This window comes from Channa argus, chromosome 12, assembly GCF_033026475.1.
Source record: "Channa argus isolate prfri chromosome 12, Channa argus male v1.0, whole genome shotgun sequence".
In the NCBI taxonomy this organism is placed as follows: domain Eukaryota; kingdom Metazoa; phylum Chordata; class Actinopteri; order Anabantiformes; family Channidae; genus Channa; species Channa argus.
Window position 1 is genome coordinate 25788800 of NC_090208.1, and position 20151 is coordinate 25808950.

Genomic DNA, 20151 nt, shown 5'->3' on the forward strand with positions numbered 1-20151 from the left:
ATATGCGTGTTAGGTTAAGTGGTGAATCTAAAATTGCCCATAGGTGTAAATGTGACTTTGAATTGTTGTCTGTCTGTGTATGTCTTTCTGTGATCCTGATATAGACTGGCGACCTGTTCAGGGTGTACCCTCTTGCCTGATGACAGCTTGGATAGGCTCCAGCCCCCCTCCGACCAAAATAGGATGAGCAGTGACAGATAATGGATGGATATTAGTGACTCACCTTTAGAAGAAACCTGGACAAAAGCAACTGGATTTATTGCTATCTGTAAAGAGGCCTTACAAGTTTCTAAATCTAGCGAGAAAGTTGTTAAGTTGGCAACTGTGGTCAGCAGATGACAAAACTGTGAGTGAGTGAGAGGAGCTGAGGCTGGAAAAGTAATTGCAGCAAGTCAAATACAAATGGAGGAGCATTTGACAACTAATTGGGTTAATTGGCAACAGGTCAGTAACATGACTGTGTATAAAAGGTGAATTTCAGAGAAGCGGAGCCTCTCGAATGTCAAGATGGGCAGAAGTTCACAAATCTGTGACAAACTGCGCTTTTCAGACAAATGTTCCTCAATGTAAAATTGCAAACACTTTGAAGATCCCACCATCTACAGTATATAATATCATCAAAAGATTAAGAGAATCAAGATGAATCTCTGTGTGAAAGGGACAAGGCCATCAAAACCTGGATGCACGTGATCTTTGGGCCCTCAGGTGGCACTGATTTAAAAATGATTCTGTACTGGACATCACTTCATGGGTTCAGGAACACTTCCAGAAATCCCTGTCTCACTGTTCACTGTGTGATCCTCAAATGTAAGTTAAAGCTGTATCATGCAAAGAAGAAGCCATATGTGAACATGATCCAGAAACCCTGTCGTGTTCTCTGGGCCAAAGGGAGGGAAAATGAAAAACTTTTTTGTGTTTGAAATTCTTTTTTGGAAAACATGGACATCGTGTCTGTAGGCTAAAGAGGAACGGGACCATCCAGCTTGTCATCGGGGGACATTATAAAAGCTTGCATCTTTGATGGTATGGGGGGGCATTAGTGCCTATGGTGTGGGCAGCTTACACATCTGGAAAGGCAGCATCAATGCTGAAAAGTACATCGAGGCTTTAGAGAAATGCATTCAGACATCTTTTTCAGTGAAGGCCTTTCATATTTTAGCAAGACAATGCTAAACCACATATTGCATCCATCACAACAGCTTGGCTTTGCAGGAGTTCACGGGTGCTGAACTGACTTCCCTGAAGTCCAGACCTTTCACCAATAGAAAACATTTTGCATATCATAAAGGAAAAATCTGGCAACAAAGGCCTGGGACTGTTGAGGAGCAAGAATCCTGCATGAGACAACATCCCTCTCCTAAAACTCCAGCAACTGGCCTCCACTCTCCACACATTTACAGACAGTTGTTAAAATAAGAGGGGCTGCTATACAATGGTAAACATCGACCTCTTCCAAATTTTTTGAGATGTGTTGTGTCATTAAATTCAAAATGATCTAATATTTTTGATGAAATGGTAAAATGTCTCAGTTTCAACATCTGATATGTTGTTTATGTCCTATTGGGAATAAAATATGGGTTGATGAGATTTGTGAATCATTGCATTCTGTTTTTATTTATTACTTTACATCATCCCATTTTTAAAAAAAAATTGGGATTGTATGTATGTATGTATATGCACTGAAAAATAATTATTTTGCCAACACTAGAATGGAGTCGTAAAAATGAAGAGTATAAAACAGAGAGCCCCAGTAGCCAACAAAATACAATCTACTTTGACAATGAGCACACACAGGACCTACTCAGGTCTCTGGTAGTATGTAAACCAAGCGGATCTGGTGTGTGTGAAAGCTCCTCTTTGTTTGACCTAATTTATTGACTCACCAGGTATGGCTAGGTTCCGCAGAGCGCTCAGTGCTGCGTGTTGAACAGTGACATTCCCTTCCTCAACATGCCGATCCAACAGCTCCAGAAGCTTCTGGACAATCCCAGTGTCCACCATGTGTATGCAATTTCCATCTATGTAAAACGCAAGGAGAGGAGAACTCTTAATGTTGTGTTAGAGACTAACTGATGCTAGACATGGCTTCATAAAGTCTAATATTTCTGCCTGCACCTAGTAGTATTACATTTAATCAAAAATTATAATTGTATCAGTTTTAAAGCTGTTTTTTAACATTCTCCTTCGTTTCCACTTAACACCTCCCAGTTTAATTTTTGACAGATCACTTACTTGCAACTTCACTTACTTACTATTACGTGCAACCTCCTCCCAGAACAACATGGAGTCAAACTTACCATTGCGAGCAAAATTAGCAATGGCCAGAGCCCCAGCCAGCTGCAACTGATGGTTATGAGATGGTATCCAAGACAAGACCCTCTGAAAGACACTGCCCTTTCCTCCCTCAAACAGCTTCTGCATGGACTCATCTACAAAGCAGAGTCATGCAGAATAATTTCATAACAGCGACAGCGACAACCTCACTAATACAGAGGGGACATTTTGGTAACAGAACTTTATTGAGAGCATGTGAACAGAGGGTAGGGCTGCTCAATTATGGCAAAGACTAGAAATTTATAATTATTACAGCATAAGAAAGGGACTTTTTGTTGGTTTTTCCTAATATACCTATGTGCACTTTCAGGCCAACTGATTTTATAAGTTTTTACAGCAAAAGCAAAGCAGAACGAGCACATCAATGTTTGTTGCATAACTGATGGTAGTAAGACTGGTTCCATGTGTTGGTCAAATCCTGTTTACCTCCCAGCAGCAGAAGAACCATAAGGTCAGAAGCAGTCTTGAGTTGGGCGATGTCCTCCTCCCTTTCTCCATCCACAGTGTGAGCCACCACGTCCAGCAGACACTCCACCAAGCCTGCCTCTACCAGCTGCAGCTTTATAACATCTGGTAGAGGAGGGAGGATAACAGGTTGAGAGAAGACTAGTTAGCAGTTGGAAGTTAGATCTGAAACACACTTAAATGGTTTGCCTTCATATGATGCATGTCATATATTGTATCATAAATATGGGATACATAATAGGTGCAGTAGGTATTACAAACATTCTGTAGCCTGCTTCTTAAATGTAATAATTGCTACCCAACAACTTTGGGTTTCAGACTGATGGTCAGACAAAACAGGATATCTGAAGCTGTCACTATGAGCTTTGGAAGCATGGAATTTCATTACCCACTCAAAATAATAAATGTTTAAAACTGCAGTCCTGAATTACTGCTGCCTCACAATATACCTTTCACTGTTTCCCAAGTTTTCCATTGGTACTTCTGTAGAAACCTAATGAACAACATGCTGTGTGATAACTGAAAGAGGTAGGGAGAGAGAGGTTTTCTCTAGAGCTAAGTAGAAGGTTGTCCTGGAGACTGACAATGTGTGAGCACCCAGTGTGCCTGGAATGATGATAACAACAATCAGTAAGATGCTCTAACACACACACACACACGCACTGACTTGTTTCAAAAAGAGCAGCTGAGCAAATGCAGGAGCTGCCCGCCATGACTGTGTAGTCAGTTAGTCTGGAAAGCATAACTCACACTGAGAGAATAATTTACTATCCATCAGGTGGATGGATTTTCATCTAAAGGCACGAGAGAAAATGGTAGAAAATGGCTCTGACTGTTCTGTATTAGACTTCCAATAGGTAGATGGAGCATTTTGTACAGCTTAATTATGGAAAAAAAAATAAAATTAAAATTAAATCACATTACCATTTTCTGCAAGTGGAGCCAGAACCTCAAAAATCATTTCCTTTTTCTCGTGCTCTGTCTGCTTCTGGAAAAGACGAACTAGCTCTTCACTAATATTGGTGGAGGCAAACTGTTCTTTGCTGGACTCTGAAACAAGTGGATTAGCAGAGATGTGCCATTACAGTCTCCAACACTGAAAATGCAGTGTAAAAACACTTGGGTAAATTCTGTTCAGCTGTCTAATTAAAAACCTCTACATTTAAGGCATTTCTTCAAAAAGAATCCACGAGAAGAACACTTTTTTGCAGTCTCAACATTGACACATACACTTAAGGAATACAACATGCAACACAAGACATGTTCAAATCTTTAAATAAGAATTAATTACTTAGATGCTACTGGTGCAGTTGAGATTCTTTTGTGTTGTCTTAGACTAGTTTAAATTGGCTTCATACCTGTTGTACATGATCAAAAAACAGGTTGATTTATAGTCCATTGTCCAAGTTTGCTATTATATAGATTTTGCAGCCACACCTCAATTGCCAAAAAATCTAGGTAACACGTGAACGTGCTCACTAACTGTCTGCTCGATGAAGTTATAAAAATAAATTAGTAACTTAGATTTGTCCTCTAAAAACAGTACTCACCAAGCTCAGCCAAATTCCCAAAGGCAATTAGACACATTTCTGTCAGGGCTGTGTTGTGGGTATGGATGCCTAGCAGCTTCACCAGAGTGGGAATCACACCCATATTGATCAGCTGAGCTTGTAAGGAATCTGCAGTAAACACACACACACAGAAAAACAAGCAGTTGATCTTTTGTTCTGAACTAAATGCAGATCTTAGGAGATGAGAAGGGGTGACCAGTTAGAAGAATCTGGTTTTTAAAAGAAGTAAATGAGAGACACATCTATGAGCAACAAATCATTTGTTTCATTCTCACTCACTGATGGGTTTTCCTACTACAACCTGGTCTGACAGCAGTGCAGTATACAGTTCACCACTGTTCTGGGATGACTAGTAGCTACACTGTATAGACAACTCCGACCAGCTACAACATGTCGTAACAGTAGCAGCTGTCAAAGAGGGGGATACATAAGGCAGCAAATGAGCAGTCAGTTGTTGAAGTTGATGTGCTGGAAAAAGGAAAAAGACACTGCACTTGCTAGATAACTGGGTTGGAGAGCCTTCAAACCAACATGTCTTGTGGGGTGCTATAGACAGTAGCTGTCTAAATTGGTCCAAAAAAGGACAACTGGTGAACTTGTGATGTGTTCAGAAGTGTTTCTATGGCACAAATTGCCTAAAAAAAAAATTTATGCTGGCAATGATTGACAGGTGTCAGAAAACACTGTATCACAGCTTGCTGTGTATGAAGCTGCGTAGTGCTCATGGAAACCCGTCCTTCATCGAAAGCCATAAAGTGCACATTTAATACAGTATATTTAAGATATTTACTGTAGATAAAATAATGATGAACAGAAAGTGGCCAGATCAACAGATGAGACAATTATTTTCTAGTCCTATTGTTTGATTTAAAAAAAAAAAAAAAACATTCCTGTAGTTTCAATTTTATCATTACCATCTCGTTTCCATTCTATCAGCCTTGACAAATGGATGTACTGTTACTGACAAAGGTTATTCAGATAAACCAGCAAACAAACGGGACAGGCGAAAAGCATGAGCTCTCCAAAAAATGTTAACAGAACAAACAAACAAACAAAAAAAAACAACCAAGCAAAAACAGTGGTGTGACCTGGATAATACCTAGACCGAAGTTTAATCCAAACTGTTTACAATATCTGCACCATGATTTAGCAACTAATCTTTAAAACACACATTTAAACGCGCTTAAAATAACACTTAATTTTCAACTCTGTATTATTGATATCTCTCTGGCTCTACTGGTATACCAACATATTCCCCTTACTGAGAATAGTGTGTTGCTAAGATTATGTGCAGAAAATATTTTATCGATGTGAGCTTGGAAGATTACTCCTTAAATTATATAATTTTCTTAAAAAGTTTCTTTTATTTGTGGATGTTGTTTCTGAAATAGTAAGTGGGGAGTTGCTTTGACATTAGCATAAAGTTGGCTAAATGCTAATAGCCTCTGGAAGATGCAGAACGTCATGAAACCCAGTTATTTTGTTAGTGCAACCTCACACCTCCTATCGCTCAGTCGAACAGATCCAACCATTATCCAGCCAAAAAAACCTCTTGGCAGGAGCTAAGAGTCTGTCAGATCACATACTTGCTCCTTCCAGCAGGCCTTGTTATCAGAATGACCCAAACTGGATATAATGGAATACAGTCTACAGATGATAGAATGGCTTTCCTCACCTTTTTCAACTTATAAAAATAGGCCCTTGTAAACTAAATGTTACAGTTAAGTCGAACAAGAGCAATGGAGATGCATAATGTAATCATATGAAAACAGATATAGAAGAGAAAGCGCAAGCTGTATGTAAAAGATGCTGAAGAGCAGAAGAAACCGTAATCTTTTTATGTATGATTCAACAACCTGAATAAAATCAACATAGAGAGACATGAACCCCCCAAAAAATATCTAAGAATTACCATTTCTGGGTGTGTGTGTATGAAGTAACGAACTAGAATCACAATGTGTGTTTGACCTAGTTTAGCATAAAACAGAGCGACAGAGAACAGAAGTTCAAACATAAAGCTTCAAAGCCTCACAAACACTTAACTTGATCTGTTCCTCTAACCTGTGGACAGACAGCAGTGTAACAAGTGTCTACAGGTCTAGAAGGTTCTACTTAATAAATGCTCAAAAATAGTAAGCAAAATTCTGGGTGGGTTTCCACTGCTGGAACTCGACATAACCATAACCTGGTGCTACTTGGTGCCTCTTATACTTGTAGGGTGAAGCTGTTCATTTCTGGTTTCCTTTTTCAATGGGCTTTCTGTTCTTCCTATGTTCAGTTGCTGTGTACACCTATAGGAGTGTGATTACACAATATTTTTGGTATGGTAATACTTCAGGGTAAACTGTTCTTAATTCACGTGTGATAGCCCAACTAGCACATACCCACTCCACTTCCAAGTTCTGGAACGTAAGGTAGAACAACCTCCTAAGGGGTGCTGAAGTTTAGCTCCAAGAACTTGACTCCACTTGACTCCAAAACAGGGTGAGAGCCGTGGAAATAAAAGCAGAAGCTGAACCTAGGAACATAGTAAAAGCTCAGTACCTGCTCACTACATTCCTGCAGTGGAAACCTACTGACAGACAATGTTAACAGGGTGATTTACCGGTTGATGATTGTGTAAATGCTTTTAGTAGTGTGCAAATTTAATTTTTGACTAGATCAAGGCACTAGACAAACGGTTCATGGACAAAATGTCGAACAGCATCTGATAATGATACTTTTATGTTTAGAATTGGAGATTTATTGCGACGTGCATGGTGCATATTGTTTTCCATATTCTGATATTTTACCCAAACTACAATTCTAAAAATGTTTCACTGTTAATGAATCCCTAAAGTCAGTAAGGTATTTCATTTTGAACCACAATTATGGGTCAATCTATTTGTAAGTATGAATAAGTGACAACATTGAGATGCTGTTGGAGCCAGACTGGTCAATGATAATCCACCATCTCGGGATCCTGAATATCTTTAAAATGCTAATGACGATCCAACACATAGTTGTCAAATTATTTCAGTCTGGACTAAAGCAGTGAAGAGCCCAATACACCAACTTTACCATGGGTTACCACTATGCCACTAGCTAATGAATATGTTCCACCTTCTAAATTCATTATCAAGGCAAACTTACAGGGGCTGGGTAGATGTAGGAAGGGTACTACTACAAACAAAGCAGGCTCCTAGCAAATATTAATATTTGCAGATTACCTCAGAGGTGAAGAAAATTTACAGATGGCATAGTAGAAATAGGAGGAGAAAGGGCAATCCCAACCAGAAAAGCATAGAATCTGGTTCAGATCAAGTTTACTGTCTGTGTAGAAGAAAGAGAACATCTGCTGATTAGTTGAGATTTGTTATCAGTTGTTCTTGGGGAAAGATGGTAATTACCATTATCATTGCTATAGTTCATCAGCATGCCACAAAAGACAGTCAAGAGCTTCTCATTTTCCGGCTGAGTATTTTGGTAGAGGGATTTAATGTGTTCAGCTACTATCTGAGCCCCTCCTGCCAGGTCAACTGCACTCCTGCCCTCATCTGCAAAACAAAGAGGCCAGGACACAAATCAACCACAAAGCAAAGGAAAAAAGAAAAGAAAAATAACCACAACTTGAAAAATACATTTGCAAGCAATGCTAATTAAGGAGTACAAAACAATGGAAACTTACATGACTTAAAAAACAAAAAAAAAAAAGCAGAATGAAAACTTATGATTAGAACTGCGACCACAATTAGGACATAAAGCAGGTCCAAGTTTCTGATTGTAGTGAAGAAGGACATTAGGCTTATTGTCCAACAATCAACAGCAAAATCTAAGAAACTGCAATGTTCAAAAATAAGACAAAAACCTGCCCATTAATGGTGAGTATGTTTTGCATAAAGACGCCTTTGTGCACGGTGTCCATCTGCATTTTGTGCTCCACTGTAAGCCAGCACATCTCTTTTGATATTGATGCTAATCACAAGTGCCTTCATCATTCTTTTCTTTCTTTAGAAACAAAAAAATACAAAGAACTGTTACAGCCACTTCGGGAAGACTTGGACCACTAAAATAACTGCCAAATGAAGCGTTTCATCAGTCAGTCCTCTCAGGATCAGTGCGTCTGCTACTTTCACTTACTGATTGCAGTATGCCACACCCAAACTCAACTACAAATGCAATACCATGTTTTAGAAATGTGACAGTACTGGAAATTCTATAGTAACTTCTGCTGAACCAGAGCAAAGTCACATTTTTAGTCACATAAACTTGTTTAGATCTACGAAAGGAGAGAGATTTGATTTTGATAAATTGTTTCACTATCACAGAAAAAAAGAGAGTTTATCTTATTATCATGAGAAAACTACATTGTTACGTTAATAAGTTAATAAGATATCTTGGGATAATGGAATAAATAACATTAAAAAAAAAAAAAGGTCATTCTCTGCTTTTGTAGAGAACTGGTGCTACATATGCATTCTTCTCTAGCCCTGTACATTTTGTTAGCTTGATCGGAGTTTGGATTACTCCTTCTATGACAGTGGGTATAGCGTATGCTGTGATTGTGTTGGTCTCACTGCACTACCCACTCGTACTGGGTACTGGTCCTCTTTAAATCAGACCTTTAAAATAAACAACATTATCTTAAAAAAATCTTGGAAATTAAGTATAGTTATGGCTCGGTAGTATATTAACTTTTTAGGATATATCAATATATTTTCCACTGAGCTACAGAACTAAACAATAGGATTTTATCAGTATATGTTGAATGGTTTCCATTGTCTTCTCTCGTCTTGGCTCACACTCTCCATGACACCTTGTGACACCCCCGTCCCTCGTTCGCAAGTTCTCCTGCAACATGCACTACAGATGAAAAACACCCTTTTGCCTAAGTCTGGCACATTTACAGTAAGTGTTATTATTGTGCACCGTTCCTTTCAAATAAAATAATGAACTATACATAAAGGAACACACAGCATCTGCACCTGAGTATCCTCAACTGATTTCCTCAGGTAGATTTTCCTTGGAGAATTCCAATTTCTCACCAATGTAACATTATAGGCATAACAAGGTTTCTAATAAGCTTTTTACAATGTCATATGTTCATGACAAAAAGATGCTGACAGGGAAAAAAGAGATCATTAAGGACGGGATTTCTCCTCGTTTCAAGTCCTACTTCTTATATTATGCTTTTTTAATAAAAATAAATAATAAATCCTGATGTATTATTATGGGTTTAACTACCTGTCAGTAGTTATCAACCGATTGAACGGTCGGCCCATCAATCGGGCCGGAATAATGGTAATATCAGCTCTGTCCCCGATTTTCATCTATGCAAGGCAGCATGATCATCTGTTTCCCTCTCTCTCTGCCATGTGCCTGCCGAGCAGGTATTCTGCTCCTGGCAGAGGGAGGGGTGGATTTGGGGGTGTGGGCTGCCATCAGTCCACCAGTCAGCTTTCATTTTAGCGCGTTTATAGTAAATATCAATTAGCCATCAACCTTTGTGATTGTCACTTTTTCAATCCTAGTGTGTTTGTGTGTCTACAGGTTTTAAAAAGGTTAGCTACAAGGGAGCAGACACAGGCCTCATCATCCCTGATTGATAGTGACATTTCCTCCTCATGAACTTTGCTTTTTCACAACATAAACAAAAGCCATGCCAACACTCGAAGAAGTTAATGTTGAGATCACATCAGAGAAAACAACAACATAAATGACAGGTATAAGATGTTGGCTCAGCAAATTTTTATACAGTGGACCTTCTTGCCAATACAACAGTCAGTACATGAAAATGAGACTGCAAAGGGTCTGCAAAAAGATTGCAGTACTATTAATTGTGCAGCACTGGAACAGACATTCTTTACATTTTAAAAGAGATTTCAAAGACATGCAAAAGAATTTAATGAAAAGAGAGAGCAGTGGGATGCTGTAAGGAGGAGACTATGGTAGTGATCCTTTCACTCCTCTGAAATAAAAAGAGCCCCTTGAGGTGATTCAGAAATGTGATTAGACATCTTTATTACCGGTCTTTTGTTCATTATTAAGGTTTGCAAGTGACATGAATCTGGCTCTGATGTGAACGCTGCTGGGACCCTGCCACACATGCTCAGATTTAACAAAAAGTTGACACACTTGCCTTCAGTAGCAAAAACAGTCGAATCCCACAAATTCCTCAAAATCTGCTTTGTTACGGAGTATTTCTTTCAGTTTGGCTTTGACAAAAGCTTCTCTATATATGTTCAACAAATTAGAAACTGTGTCATCTCTCCTTTGACTCATCTCTGCTGCTGATTTCTTGTGCTTATTTTTCCAAATGAAAACAATATGGGCATGCACACAGAGGACAGTTTCTAAAAACAACAGAACAATTTGACCATTCTGACAGCGCTCAAATTGTGACAAATAGAATATCAATCAGGTTTAACACTACAAACGAAAGTGGCCCAGATTTCATTTTAAACACTTGGATTCAATTTGTAAAATTGAAAAACATATTCAGCTTTTTTCAGCGATTTTTCCCCCCATTGAAATTAACAGAGAGACTCTTCAGTTCCTCTTCAGCTTTGTCCTATTTCAGCTTTAACTAGTTGCGTGTACTTTGATACTGAGGTACATTTTGGTGAATTTTCAACTTCTCCATTACTGTAATAGGGCTACTGCTTTTTTTACATTTTGTGAGGCAAAGTGTAAGCGGTTTAAAACCTGCCTTCAGCAAATGTGAGAGACTCAGCAGATTGAGAGCTGTTGTTGCCATGGTAACGGTTTTGTTATGTTTTCAGCCTCAGAGCAGTGTCCAAACACTTTACCTGACAGATTTTCTCCCACATGATGGAGTAGAGGAGATACACACACTTTCAAAATAAAAGCCTTTTTTGATACTTTTTCAAATTTCTTCAACTTTCTACACATTAAAATGTAAATGGTTCATACTTTGAGCTACTGAGATTTAACTTTAACATGATGTTTTAAAATGGTCATAGTAGTTTATAAAATGTACTTTTCTTTTCCTAAAAATGCGTCAATCTTAAAATATTGTTAAATATTTCATTTGTGGACTTTGATTTATATTGCTGTCTGTAATGTACTGTTAAATTTCATGTTTTCTCACTGCGTGTACATTCTGTATAATGCATATAGAGAAATCAATTCTATGCTAATGAAAGTGTGATGAAAGCGATTTCATAAGATCCTGATTTATATATTTTACTGCGGCAACCGAGGCTCAAATATCAGTGTGTGTCTTTAAGGTAGTGAGCAGCTGCTTCTTCGCATTCCCAGTGCGGCTGTATCATAAAACCATGCCAGCTTTTTCAGACACCCCCTCTACTCAAACAAATACCACATCACACCAGATTCCAAAGATACCCAGCTTTTCAACAAGATGAGAAACTATGTCCCCTACAAGACAGCTGGGATTCAAGCCTCTAAAGCTGACTGCAAAGTCAGACTTAAACTCCCTTAATACTAAAATACTGCACTGCTCCACTTATTAATAACATTTCTTTGAGCACAAGTCCTCTAAGTAGTATTGTTTTAAACACAATCATATAATTGTCAGATTAACTTATCTATAAAAGTTTCTCCATTAATTCACTTAGTATTGAACTGTGTGTACTTAAAATATTAAAGGCCTTTTAAGGAAATAGTAAAGATAAACTATTTAAAGTTCATGTCTAGATGAGTGTTGTTGTGTTTTAAGTGGTGTAGTTTAGTTGTAACCAAAGAACCAAACACATGCTTGAACATCAGGATTTTGACTATGTTACGCAAAAGATGCATCATTTTTTAATCATTCATTAATAGGTCTGTGATGGTGATGACAAGGCTCATGAGGGACTCAATGCTCCCTAACCAAAGCAAACTCCTACTTACGGCTGTCATAACAGATGTTGCCAAGAGCTCGCCCAGTCTGCAGTAAAACCTCCTGATCAGTGGAGTTTAGCAGTTGAACTAGAGGAGGGATGAGGCCCGCTTCAACACAGGGACTCCGCATGAACTCTAGAGGGAAACAAGAATATGGGATAACACGTCAGAATACAACTCCTCAGTTCAGTTAAGATAATTTGTACAAACATTTTATAGAGTATTGTTTTCAAATATAGTTGTTGTTAAAAACGACTCCACAAGAAATTATTTTAAAGCTTAATTTCCTTAAAACTAAATTACATGTGAAGAAAATAAAAAGTGCATTACAGTGTTCCATAGCACAAAAGATGTATAACATACCAGCAACCCAGAACACAAGTTTTGTTTAAAACTCCTTTATCAAGTGATGACTAGTTCGAGAAGTGAGTCCCAGAAAGCGAACGCTAACCCTCCCCAACCAGCACAGCAAGACCCTTAATTCCAATTCCTCCAGGGGAACTGCTCAGTAGTCACAAGTCAGTGAGGGTGACAGCACCCTGCTGTAAAGGAAAGGTGTGCACTTGATTTACAGTGCAAGTAGAGAAAATAAGAGCACTACTGAAAAAATGGAAAGGGCCACAACAATCATTTCATTTGTAACTTTTTTTATTTTTTTTTAACCCTTGGAACTCAAAATCTAAATTAAAATCAAAATTTGATTAATTGCACAGCCCTAACCTGATTAAATGAAAGGTTTAAATAAAGTCTAGGGTCATCATTTCTGTGACTCTGGTCATGTGACTTTAGTGTACACCCCAGACTATTAACACTGGTGGTCCTAATAAAATACCAGGACCAGGTTCATCATGGTCAGCTACACAGCCTTATACACAGCAAAATGTGTGCAGAGGTGGTAGGAGTACACAAGCAAAAAAGTATTAAGTAAGCATTAGATTCAGGTTAACCCTAATAATAATAATAATAATAATAATAATAATAATAATCAGCATTTATTAGTTTACATTTGAATTAAAAAAAAATAAAATAAAAAAGTTGGGTGTGGACGTGAACATAAATAAAAGCAAAAACAAAATGCAATGATTTGCAAATCATTGCATTTTTAGCAGCCCCTCTTTTTTTTATGTCTGTAAACATCTGGGAAGTGAGGAGACCGGTTGTTGGGAGTTTTAGGGGAGGAATGTTGTCCCATTGTTTTCTGATGAAGGATTCTAGCCCCTCTACAGTTTTGTTTTGTTTTTTTACTGGATTTTTCGTTTAATGATGCGGCACTATTGGTTAAAGGTCTGGACTGCGGGAAGCCAGTTCAGCACCGGGACTCTTCTCCTGCAAAGCCATGCTGTTGTGATGGATGCAGTATGTGGTTTAGCATTTTCTTGCTTTAATATATCAGGCCTTCTCTGAAAAAGACATTGTCTGGATGGGAGCATATGTTTCTCTGAAACATCTATGTACTTTTCAGCATTGATGGAGCCTTTCCAGATGTGTAAGCTGCCCACACCATAGGCACTACTGGCCCCCCCCATACCATCATAGATGCAGGCTTTTGAACTGTCTGCTGACAACAAGCTGGATGATGAAGATTGAAGAAGATCTCTTCTTTAGTCCACAGGACACGCGTCCATGGTTTCCAAAAACAATTTCAAATTTGGATTCATCTAACCAAAGAAAACATTTTGCCTCAAACCAATTTACATCAACTTTGGCCCAAAGAACACGGCGATGGATTCTGTTCACTTATGGCTTCCTGTTTTCATGATATAGCTTTAACTTACATTTGTGGATCACACAGTGTACCGTCTTCACAGACAGTGATTTCTGGAAGTGTCTTAAGCCAATGCAGTGATGTCCAGTAGAGAATCATGCCTGCAGTTAATGCAGTGCCGCCAGAGAGCCCAAAGACCACATGCATCCAGTCTTGACATTTGTCCTGATTCTCTGAATCTTTTGATTATATTATATACTGTGGATGGTGGGATCTTCAAAGTGTTTGCAATTTTACATTGAGGAACAGATTTGTGAACCTCTGCCCATATTGATATTCGAGAGGCTCTGCTTCTCTGAAATGCTCCTTTTATACACAGTCATGTTACTGACCTGTTGCCAACTAATTTAATTAGTTGTCAAATGCTCCTCCATTTCTTTTTGATTTGCAGCAATTACTTTTACAGACTTTTGTTGCACCTCTTCCAATGTTTTTGAGATGCGTTGCTGCCATCATTACATAAAAGTAATGCCACATTACTTTCAACATCTGATATGTTGCTTATGTTCTACTGTGAATAATATGTGGGTTGATGAGATTTGTGCATTATTGCTTTCTGTTTTTATGTAGGTTTTACACATCATCCCAACATTGTTTTAATCGGATTGTATGTATGTATGTATGTATGAATGAATATGCATTGAAAAAAAATATTTTGACAACACTAGAGTGGAGTCGTAAAAATTAAGAGTGGTTCCATTCAAGTATACAACATGGGCACAGAGACCCAGTTGCCAATAAAATACATGCTACTTTGACAATGAAGACACACAGGACCTACTCAGGTCTCTGGTAGTATAAACCAATCGCTGAATTCTGTTTTTATAGAGGTTTTACACATTCTCCAACTTTTTTGGAATTGGGGTTGTACAATATATTAATATAAAAAATTATACCAGGTGGTAATCATGCCGTGGCTGATTATTGTATTACTCTGTCTTATTCATGCTAAACATAATGCAAATAATGTGAGATATGGATAATGTGAGTTACTTTACCTTGTCTACATCCACACACAGAAATGCATTTGCTGTTGCTGCTTTATGGCATGCCGGTGGCCAACAGAATTAATTTGTCTTTCAGTACCACCCACAACAGTATCCTCATAGTTACCCACACAGCTATCAGTTAACAAAGGCTACAAAAGATATGAGACTAAAATCTAGGACAAGGGGGTGCCTATTTCTCTGGATAGTTATTAGTCACTGCTATATAAAAGACAGTTTACATTTCCCCTCACTGAGCTCAGAGTGGAGAGGACGTCTCACCAGCAAACACACTAAAATCTTTAAAAAAATTTATTTTGGCAGTCAGACAGGACCTGAAAAAAAACGGATCCTCCTTTGTAGTGGTGGAGGTTTACATGTGTAACTCAGACATGTTTTTCCATTAAATCTTGTCTGGTGCAGCTTTAAACAATTGAATCAGTCCAAAGTGTCAGACAGAAAGGGAGTTGTCTGTAGCCCAGCAGTCACTTGGCTTCTTTTAGATAGTCCGGAAGCAGTGACAGATAAATGCCAGCGGTTGTTGCCAAGCCTGGCAAACTGCTGGGGAGTGATCATTAGCTGCAGTCTTGAAGCTGCTAAAAACCCATTCATTACGCTAACCTTTTCTTGCCCTGACTTCTATTCACGTCTGCTCTTTTTTTGCTTAAAAACCTGGTACTGTCCTCACACAGTGTCGCTGTGGAAAATGGAAGCTCTCTGACACCGTACACAATAAGCCTCACAGTCAGCAGCTCACAGTCAGCAGGCTCCAAAATTAAAAAAAAAAGGGCTGCTTAAACTAAACCCATCAATCAAACACAATACTGTTTGATTCTCCAAACACACAAATGTTCTAAAATATCTAACACCAACAGTGTTTTGCTCAGTTTACATCACGTATTCATGAGGAAAGCAGAGAAAAATTTAAAAAAAGGATGAAAACAAGAGAAAGTGTAAAAATTTAATACTGACGAATGGAGGAACAGAAAGTCAGGATGTTCCTGGATGGATGGGCTTGGAAACCGAACCTCACCATTTTTGGCCACCTCAGCTATGATGTTGGCTACTTTAGGGGTGCAGGAAGACTGGGGGTTTAGCAAAGTGGGAAGCAGAGGAAGGACACCCATCTCCTGGATCTTCACACTGGCCTCGGTGTCTGGAGAGAAGAAACAGAATCGGTTTCAATCGTATAAATGCAGACATACAAGGTCCTGTGTGTCACTGCTACAGGTTATGGTAAAAATGAAAGCGTTACTTACTGTTGTTTTCGAGTGCTTTAAGCAGGCAGTCGAGACAGCTCTCCACACTATCGGTGGCACTGTCTGTAGATCCTAGCTTTAGCTTCTCCAATGCTTCACTCAAGTTGTCTGGAAAGAGAAACAGTTAACAGACAAACGTTTGAAAGGTTTTTAAATTAAGTAAAAGTAAGTGATAAGCTGAAAACAACAAAGCGAGAGAGACTGATAAAGTAATCTGGTACTAATCTGTTACCAACTAGGCCGCAAAGCGTTAGTCCAGGTAATGGATCCTGGCTTAACAGAGTCCACCTGTGACTTTAAACACAATGTGCTGTAAAGAATATCTGACAAATGAAAACTTATGTACTGTAGTTTATCTGCATCCAATTTCTTTCTGCTTTTCTAGCTTTCGATCCTCCACAAATCATCACTATGGTCTAAGAAAAATGATGCATATGAGAAATCATAAATAAAAAAAACACTGCATGCGACTGTACATCACTCAGTCATATTGCATTACATTCAGTTTACCACACTTTTCCTCATAAATTACATTTACATGACCGTCTTCAATATGGATTTTAGATATTTAGATATGATCTTGATGCTTTGCATTATGTCTGTTGGTGATCTGTATCCAGCTGTGATGTGAACACCACAGGGATCCTAAATGACCACAGATGCACAAATTTACTGAAATGTCAATCATATGCTTATGATAAGGAATTTTTGGGGCTGTATTCTTAATAACTTCTTGGCTACTATGTTTTTTCTCCATATATAAACAAATCTAAAACCTCACCTCCATCTCTGTCCCTCTGCTCTGTGTTTAATTTTACTCAAAGATGCTGACATTGACTGAAAACATGTTATCTGATTGTTATCTAACTGTTCTGACAGCAGTAACAGTGTCAGAGACAAAATAATAAGTAACATAATAGGCAAGCAGTGATTTGAATTTGAATTAATAACATGTTTGTAATATTTTTTAAAGAGAAACATCATGTCTGGTTGGACACACATTTATTGGATGCACAAGGAAAATCAGAAAGTCTAATTCCACCTTTGCAGACTTGGAAGGTGAGAGACAAAATAAGTATGAATTAGCCTTAAAACAATCCAAACGACGCTGTGCCGTTACTTAAAGTCAGATTTATGCTTTCTGCACACCCTGCAGTTACACCATCATTGCTGAAGCATGGAGATGGTGTGTGCCAATCAATTTTTTTTTACACTCTGTTGGTGATTGGCTAAATAGTTGGACGGAGCCCCAACGCAATCACTTGCTTCTCCACGTCCTTCCAGCACACAGCAATAATAAAATAATCACCAGAACCACTACAACAAAAGAAAAGGGAACGACACAAACTATAGAACATAAACTTATTACAAAGTACTGTAACATTGGCTTTGCCCGCTTACTTCTTCTATAGCAGTCTCTTGTGTGCTGCTGTACACTGTTCCTCAGGGCCCACAATGATGTTGGTGAGCAACAACACAAACAATATTGGGGCTCATGCCAGAACACATTGACTGTGGACTGAGGAGTTCCAATCCTTCTCTGAAAGCATGTTCCAACCCTTGCAAACAAATGTTGAACACAATTTCCCCTTGTCAGCATCTATTACATTTGAGACTGAAAAGTAGCTAAATATGTGCCATTCTTGTCTCCATCTGCTCTTTCTTAATGGTCCAGTGTAACTTTAGTGCAAGTATTGATTTTGGAGGTTAAATGGCTTTGGCGTTAGCCACAATAATCTAAGAGATCATTTATGAAGGAGTGTAAGAGGACTAACCCAATACCGTTAGATGTACGAGGAACCTGAAAGCCAAGCTTAGCTGAATCATCCTGTCTCTTTGATTTTGCGAACACTTCTACTATAAATCTCTGCCTGATTGCTTCTCTTTACTTCATTATAAAAACAGCGTGTCATCAATCCGCTGTACCACCATCCAGAAACAGAATCGATGATTTAGAACTGCTGTATATAACAAATGATTGGGTTACCATTCCTGTTATTCTTAATAATAAGTAAAAGAAGTCATTACAGATGAGCTTTTTCCTAATGACATCTTATACCATGCCCTTAATCAGGTTTCCTCTCAAGGCTCTTCTCAGAAAGGGCTGTAACATTCTGTAACATTTGACAGCTGCCTCTAATATTCACAGTGACCATTTTTTTGGGGTTATGCTATAAATCTATTTACAGTTTATTTCCATGGTATCATATTAATCGTGTACAATAACTAGGCTTCAAAGGGGCTGATGAATGCTTATTAAGCACGCAGCTCAAAAGCAACACATCTGTTGGAGCAAGATTGATGCTTATTGACGGGGTCTATCAATCTCTGTGCTGGCTGCTTTTTTGAGGCATACTAAAGCTTTTCTCAGATAAACCTGACTATGTGGCATGTGTCGCATCCAGAATGCACAGGCTGACATTTTATTGATCATTAAACAGAAACTGAAATCTTCTATAATTCCAACATTGTGCCTACAACCCAGGTGATAATATGTTGCATAAGCATTGCAGACATGCAAACCAGTGACCTGGTTTTTTGCTAACGCACAACCCACACATCTATCCACCGTTAGTTATATCCCTCCATCCCTGGATGCCTTATATGAAATGGCAACTTTAGCCTGGTATTACATATTGTGATATACTTCATAAACTCTTATGACTGTACGATTTCTAGAGCTACACTTGGGAGATTCAGAGATATCGCACTGCCTCATTGGGGCTGTGGTGTTAAAAAGTGGTAGGAATGTAGTATTAAGTGAATCGACCATGTTCCTTAAATGTCACTTTGCGTTCATTTCCTTGAAGATGTCAGACTAGAGGAGAACTCGTAAACCATCACTAACCAGTTTGTCCATCACTGAGAGTGAGTACAAAGCATTGAGATTACAGAGAGCAGTGCAGCATGAGCGCAGCATCACAGAAGCAGGCTGCTGGATCCTATTGCATAACAGCTGTGGAGATGGAAGAGCGCCAGCTACACCATCAGCGGCACGCTGCCATTTCAGGGGGGATGGACATTTATTTACCAAGAGAGAGACCTTCCAGGCCATTTCGCGTCCCGGCCGAACTGCATCAAAAAAAAAAAAAAAAAAAAAACCCAAAAGTCAGGAGACAACATGATATTTGCTGAGTTGTCACGGCGGAAAGAAAACGAAATCACGAGCACTATTAGAGCGGACAGTGGACGGAGAGAGTCGGCGAAGCTACCCCACCCGAGTGCTGAGGCCGGCGCGCGCGCGCACACGCACACAGACGATTTAGCCACAGTCAGCTTTTCAAAAACCTGCCGTTAGAATAATGAGACCCACCGGCACCAGCACCTAGTGTGACGGTGTCGGTAAACTGACCGGTGTTTTCCCGCTAAGCATTTTTTTGGGGGGGGGGGGTTGGTTAAAAGACAAACGATGGTGGCTAAACTCAGCTCGCAGTGAGCTCGTTAGCTTGCTCTACTCACCCATCTCAGCAGCAGGGATGTCGCTCCGGAAAATAAACCGGGGTGCTAAGATCTGCAGGGCACCTCGAAACCGAGTCGTACTAGCCGGAGGGTCCCTTCCTCCACGCTGTAACTGTTCGTCCCTTGAACCGCGCTAAACAGGTTCAATTAGTAGGTTTAAGTTAGCTAGCTAGCTGGCCAGTTCGGTTACGTTAGCGAGAACAGCCGCCGGGACGGTCGGACAGTGCCGCTCGGATGGATACTACTGTGCAGCGGCCTGTACACCGGGTGACTACCAGCTTAACGCATCGGACTTCCGTTCATATCCACAGAAACAACCACGACCTGCTGACTGCCGATCCGCTAGACGACGGGTTCCGTGTGGCATGTCACAGTCAAGTCTGCCAGACGGGAGGACGAGAGGGACTTCCGCTCGCAACCTTCAAAATAAAACCTTTTTTTAATTAGAAACCAAGCACATGTTTGCC

The 20151-nt window shown here is 39.2% G+C and overlaps 2 protein-coding genes across 4 annotated transcripts in view; one reads left to right on the forward strand and one right to left on the reverse strand.

The window, feature by feature from the left end:
- The window catches only part of tspan5a (tetraspanin 5a), a 20443-nt gene extending 20269 nt beyond the window's left edge, over nucleotides 1-174 (forward strand). Inside the window, exon 9 of the mRNA XM_067523045.1 lies at nucleotides 105-174. Within this exon, the coding sequence (XP_067379146.1) occupies nucleotide 105 (1 nt within the window). The 3' untranslated portion in view covers nucleotides 106-174. The remainder of the gene's footprint in view (nucleotides 1-104) is intronic.
- The window catches only part of rap1gds1 (RAP1, GTP-GDP dissociation stimulator 1), a 25986-nt gene extending 5917 nt beyond the window's left edge, over nucleotides 1-20069 (reverse strand). The window contains exons 1-10 of one of the 3 annotated variants that reach the window (XM_067523037.1): nucleotides 19685-20069; nucleotides 16226-16333; nucleotides 16000-16122; nucleotides 12225-12350; nucleotides 7760-7906; nucleotides 4350-4478; nucleotides 3724-3849; nucleotides 2761-2904; nucleotides 2298-2429; nucleotides 1884-2018 (exon numbers count right to left, since the gene is read on the reverse strand). In XM_067523037.1, coding sequence (XP_067379138.1) covers nucleotides 1884-2018; nucleotides 2298-2429; nucleotides 2761-2904; nucleotides 3724-3849; nucleotides 4350-4478; nucleotides 7760-7906; nucleotides 12225-12350; nucleotides 16000-16122; nucleotides 16226-16333; nucleotides 19685-19688 — 1174 coding nt within the window. In that variant the 5' untranslated portion in view covers nucleotides 19689-20069. Of the gene's footprint in view, nucleotides 1-1883; nucleotides 2019-2297; nucleotides 2430-2760; nucleotides 2905-3723; nucleotides 3850-4349; nucleotides 4479-7759; nucleotides 7907-12224; nucleotides 12351-15938; nucleotides 16123-16225; nucleotides 16334-19684 lie in introns of those variants that run through there. The other 2 variants (XM_067523038.1, XM_067523039.1) reach the window with 2 other exon arrangements.
- Between the last annotated feature and the right edge of the window lie 82 nt (nucleotides 20070-20151).